Below are 5,839 nucleotides of genomic sequence, written 5' to 3'. Positions count from 1 at the left end.
TTTCACATCATCTAGGTGTGGAGGGGGCAAATACTATATACAGATTCAACACTCTACTATGACCCAATACATTTTAAAACCGTGATGGTTGTGAACTCATCAAAACTCTAGAGTTTAGTGTGCTTAATCTAGAGTAGTACCAGGGTTAAGTGTACTTAATCTGGAGTAGTACTAGGATGTGACCCTCTGAGAAGTCTCAGTCTGAAGAAGCCAAAAACAAACAATATTGTGACTGGCCAGGGTGAGGATCATTACAAAATAACCCAAACCAATAGCCGCAAAAAAGAATAGGTGTTTAAATATAACTCATTACAAGTGTTTGGACACACTATCTTGCCTTTTGCCACGGTCCTATTAAGGAAGTTTTGCTCATTTATCTCCTTGTGGTTGGGAGTCTTGTAGAGCTTGTGAGAGTCAACCACTATGGAGTTTTGCCCTTGGTTGTGAACAAGTTTGGTGTGCTTGTCACACTGTTGAGTATTCTTCTTTGGTGCCATGAGTGAATTGAAGATGGAGAGGGCCATGGTTTGGTGAATAGGAAGAAAATAACAGTTTGAAGATGGAGAAGATGGATTTGGGGGTCAAAAATGGAGAATAATTGTGAAAAATGAGGGATAGTGGTAAGTTTAGAGATAGTGAGGGAATGGTTTGTGTCTGAGAAAAGGAGGTAAATGAAAAAGTAAGAAAAATCTAATTGAATGGCCCCTTTTAAGTTCTCAGATCTGCAAACTAGCCGGTTGGTTTGAGAACCAATCGGCTAGTTTGGCCCTTCTTTAAGCCCTAGCCACAATGGAACTTTCAGTCGGCTGGTTGGATTCATCAAAATTTTGAATTTTGGTATTGATCGTGTATATTGATGCAACATATTCCTTTGTCGTAACAAATTCCTTGTGTGTAGCCAAAGTCGTGCAACAATGATGATTATAAATCGTGTGTAGCCAAAGTCGTGCAACAAACTCCTATTGACTAAGTATAGTTAACAGGAGATATACAACAAAGTATGGTCTCTAATTTGTAGAAAAGAGACATACTTTTCTTTATTACTGTGTCTTTAATATCGAGTATAGAAAACTGTGTGTAGCAAACAAGAGACAACTAAGGCACAAGTTCATTCACCAATAGTGGTTGTAAGCAAGGGGACACTCCATTCTACTGTTAGTTCAATAGTTCGTATCATTTTCATTTGCTTGCACCTCCTCACCTAAACATCTACCGTACCCAACACCACAACAAATCATTCCATCAGTGCCATCCATTACATCGTTAAACCCCATTTCTAAATTCTATGGACAATAGAACTGTCCATAGAATACTCATTGTGAAGCCCCATCTATTATATTTGCACTCTCAAATCACCCAACTCAAAAACAAAAATCACACCTAAATCCATCACCACTCCATCGCCATATACGGTGGCTCTAAACATTTGACATTTAATATATGATTTACAGAAGAAAAAAAAAAAAAAAAAGAGAGAGATTTAGAAGAGAAAGAAATGTTGCGGGTCAGATGAACACAAATCCACCAATGCTTGATCAAATCTTCCTAATCTAAGAATACTTGAAATGTCACGGGCCTAGGTTTGTCTTGTACTGTTTGAGTACACCATTAAAGAGAGAACCAAGGATAATAACGGTGGAGGAAGGAGGTGAATTGGAGAGAGAGAGAGGGGTGGGGAGGCAACGACAGTAGAAAGGAGAGGACGAGAATTCAAGAACGATAGATGGATTGTTTGCTTTACAATTGGTACCTGACACAAGTTGTATTTAAGGGCATCTATGACTTTTTACTCTAACAAATATTTGTAATATATTATATTATATAATTTAAGGGTATAATTGACCTTTTACGCTCACCGTCCTTTTTGATATCCTATGAAAATATTTAAGGCGAAAAAAGTAATAAAAATTGAATGGTCTATGAGTATATAATTTGTTTAAAGTTTAGGAAAGACCAACGTAAATTAAAAAAAATAGAAAGTGTTAAAAAAATAGAAAAATAATTGAGGGAAAAGAGAAATGAGATGAGATGGAAAAACTCAGCAAATGAACGGAAATGAAATGACTTTGGAGGACGAAACAATGGGGAAGAGCAGGGTTCTGATAGTAGGAGTGACAGGTAATCTAGGGTTTCTACTAGCAAAAGCCAGCATCCAAGCTTCTCATCCCACCTTTGCCCTTGTCAGAGACTCCGCCTTCTCTGACTCACTCAAATCCAACAAACTTCAAACCCTCTCCGACGCTGGTGCCACCCTTCTCAAGGTGGGAATCCTCCCCTCTCTCTCTCTAAACATCTCTCTCTCTCTAAAACAGTATTCTTCTGTTTTTGAATTTTAGGGTTCATTGCAAGATGAAGCGAGCCTGATTCAAGCGATCAAGCAAGTCGATGTCGTGATTTGTGCTGTTTCGTCCAAGCAAGTCCTCGAACAGAAGCATCTCATCTTAGCTATTAAACAAGCTGGATGTATCAAGGTCATTCTTCTCTTCCTTTTCTATTCCATCATACACACACAAACACTCTCATACAATGTGAATTCAATATATTATATCTGCTAAACTTGTTCATTCTGGATTAGATCGAAAATGGTTTTCTCTAATGTTCTGTTTTGATTGTTGAGAAGATTTGGGATAAAAGATAAAATTGATATATATATATATATATATATATGCTCTAATCAATGTGTTCTCTACTGTTTGCACATTGTAGTAAAATGCTTTCATTGTGCTTGTAGCTAAGCCCTTTGTTTTCTAATTTGTTAAAGTTACTTGATTCTTTTAAAATTGTAATTTTTTTTTTTTTTTTTTTTTTTTTTCAGTGGGCATAGTACCACTTCTTGACTAGTTTTTGAGGTACTGGTGTAATTGTAAGTTCAGAATTAACAAACTACTAAAGAATGTACTGTGAGTGGTCTAAATAGGTATTCTTGAGCATAGGCCTTTCTTCCACTGAAAAGAGATGGCATGTCTAGTGCCAGACATTTTTATTTTTTTTATTTTTGGTTTATTTATTTATTTATTTCTTATTATTTTGGTGGTAAGTTTGTCTAGTGCAAGATGTGGAAACTTGCCGTAATAACAAATAAAATAAAATCATTCTGTCAAGATATCACCTGTGTTTGGTTTGGTAGAATATGGTCCAAAGTTTAAATACTATTTGGCCGGAGACCCATGGAAGAGAATCAAGAGATATTTGAAACACACTTTGAATTATTCAAGAATATAGGTGAAAAGTGTTCCTCTTTGACTAGTTAGTATTTTCTAATTGGTTAAGTAACCAAAAAAACTAGGTACATTCATCTTTGTAGACTATAATCTTGCATTTTGCATACAGTGGGCCATGAAGGAATTTTTTTATAAGAATTAGATCATATACATAGCATATGCTTGTGTATGTTTCACCGTGTTTTTCATCTAGATTTAGGGGGGCGAAAAGTCCTCATTGTGTAAGATTGGCATTTTTCTTCATTGAGGCATCAACAAGTGTGAACTTTGCAGAGGTTCATTCCATCAGAATTCGGATTAGATCCAGATAAGACTCAAATATCTCACTTGGATTACAACTTCTATTCGAGGAAAGCTGAAATTCGTCGTCTTGTAGAAGCTGAAGGCATCCGTTACACCTACATCTCCTGCAACTTTTACACGAGCTACTTACTTCCCTCACTAGTTCAACCAGGCCTTAAGAACCCTCCAAGGGACAAAGTTACGATATTTGGAGATGGAAATGTTAAAGGTTTGTTGATCAAAATTTAATTCTGCTTGTAATATCTTTGGCTTGATACTAAGCTGTCACTATAATCATGAACCTTAGTTATTTTATTTGTTTGCTGCTTTTCCTTGCATTTTCTGCAGGTGTTTTTGTAAAGGAAAGTGATGTTGCTGCTTTCACCATCGGTGCTGTGGATGATCCACGTACATTGAATAAGGTGCTGTATCTGAGGCCCCTGGGAAATGTCTACTCCATGAATGAGCTGGTTGAGTTATGGGAGATTAAGATCAAGAAGAATCTTGAGAAGAGTTACATGCCAGAAGAGGAGCTTCTTAAGAAAATTAAAGGTATATCTGTAATTGTAAAAAGTGTAACTACCATCACAGAATTTCCAATCACTTGAAAAGGGCCAATTAGTGCGAAGTTAATACTCTCTTCAGTTTATCATTGCAAAACCAAACACTGAAATAGTTTCACCAGAAGCACCAAAACAACTATTAAAAAGGAGCAGTCATTCTTGAAATTCTAAATGGCCCTTTTTAGTAGTGTTGAGACATAAAAGAGATCAGTAGACTAATAGTAAACTCCATGAAAATTTGAAATTTCTTTATCTTATTTTAAACTGGTCTCCGAATGCTTTTTGCACAATAAGAATTCAGCTCAATAAGCATTCATATCAGACTCTTTGGAAATCAGAAATATGCTCATTTACAGGATAACTGATTGAAAGATCTCATATCAATAACCCTGCCATGTGAATGCTATATTTTGGAATTAGTTCATCAGATTTCACTTGCATCTAGCAGTCATTTATACTTCACTTGGTTTCTCTGGTATTTTAGATCTTTCTTTCTTTGTTCTGAATCCTGACAAATGCTATATTTTGGAACTAGTTCATCAGATTTCCCCTTCATCTAGCAGTCTTTTATACTTGGTTTCTATGGTATTTAGATCTTTCTTTCTTCGTCTGATAACAAGAGTGATACAATAAATCCTTTAAATTAAATAAAAATCAAAATCAAAAGTCATGCTATGATGTGCTTAATCGGAAAACTAAATTCATCTGAATAGCATTATTCACCTAATGCATTTTGTTCGTTATATGCCACCCATTTCCTGGATCTTTAGATATGTTCCAGATAGATCTTCCAATTTAATTAGGACTTGCCAGTAGATCCACATGTTTAGACTTGCGCTTGTTTACTTAATTTTAACTAAGGCTCTTCCTTTGCAGTGCCTACAATAGGTCGGTCTTGATCTTGTTTGGATAAATTCTGGTACTATACCTGAATAATTATTTGGAATGACAGTAGATCTGATCTAGTAGACAATAACCAGGGAGAGAATAAAGATTGCTAATTGGGAATTGCCTTAGGTGTATAATACAGATTCTACTTGATTTTGTATAACAAATTTATAGGGCTTTCGGAGTTTTTTCCCCTCCTTTTATCAGTTTTTTGGACCTCTTGGTTCTTGTGATTCCGTTCCATTTCTGTGTTAGTCTTTTGCTGAAAATACCTTGATTGTTGCATTTCAGAGACTCCATATCCGAACAACATGGAGATGGTTTTCATATATTCTGCATTCGTGAAGGGAGATCAAACATATTTCGATATCGAGTCGTCTGGTGGCGTGGAGGGGACGCAATTGTATCCGCATCTGAAATACACAACGATAAGCGAGTATCTGGACACCCTATTGTAAGAATTTACATTCCTACTTCGTGAACTAAATGTAGCTGATCCTCCTCCTTTTCTTCGTTAGTGTATATGAATCATTTGGCTAGTTGCTACTGACTTTTGATAATGGGATTGAATAGTACTATTTGATTCACTCAGTAAACACCTGAACTTTGTGAACTCACTCAGTCCTTTCAATAGGCAGGTCATGAGAATCTTAAGAGCCCCACGACTTATTACCTGGCGCGGAGCCAGAAACTTAAGATTGGGGGTTCCGGAATTGAGCTTGGGCCGGGTATGACCCATCCCACTAAAGATTGGATCGGGAAAGAACAATTGACTCGATTGGATGAGCCCATCAGGCCAAATCTTCATTAAGAAGATCTCCAAGCCCAATCTCAAAGGAAAGAAAATGAACCTGTATTGAAAGAAAAGCCCAAAGGATCAGCCAA

At 36.5% G+C, this 5,839-nt stretch overlaps 1 protein-coding gene across 1 annotated transcript; it reads left to right on the top strand.

Annotated features, from left to right (window-relative positions):
- The first annotated feature begins 1,970 nt into the window (after positions 1 to 1,970).
- LOC132300637 (probable pinoresinol-lariciresinol reductase 3) lies at positions 1,971 to 5,567 on the top strand. Its single transcript, XM_059797813.1, has 5 exons — positions 1,971 to 2,261; positions 2,337 to 2,471; positions 3,495 to 3,732; positions 3,852 to 4,055; positions 5,246 to 5,567. The coding sequence occupies exons 1-5, from the start codon at positions 2,046 to 2,048 to the stop codon at positions 5,410 to 5,412; spliced, it is 960 nt and encodes a 319-aa protein (XP_059653796.1). The 5' UTR covers positions 1,971 to 2,045; the 3' UTR covers positions 5,413 to 5,567.
- The last annotated feature ends 272 nt before the right edge of the window (positions 5,568 to 5,839 follow it).

The sequence above is a fragment of the Cornus florida genome, unplaced genomic scaffold (genome assembly GCF_030987335.1).
Source record: "Cornus florida cultivar Cherokee Brave unplaced genomic scaffold, ASM3098733v1 CherokeeBrave_3.0.0_Hap2_Chr03, whole genome shotgun sequence".
NCBI lineage: Eukaryota > Viridiplantae > Streptophyta > Magnoliopsida > Cornales > Cornaceae > Cornus > Cornus florida.
Note: the sequence above shows the minus strand (reverse complement) of the source record. Positions and strands in the feature narration are given on the sequence as shown.

Coding starts and splice junctions, on each gene's coding strand:
- LOC132300637 (XM_059797813.1), top strand. CDS start 2,046: ATGAACGGAAATGAAATGACTTTGGAGGACGAAACAATGGGGAAGAGC. Junction 2,262..2,336: donor CTGGTGCCACCCTTCTCAAG/GTGGGAATCCTC, acceptor TTTGAATTTTAG/GGTTCATTGCAAGATGAAGC. Junction 2,472..3,494: donor AACAAGCTGGATGTATCAAG/GTCATTCTTCTC, acceptor TGAACTTTGCAG/AGGTTCATTCCATCAGAATT.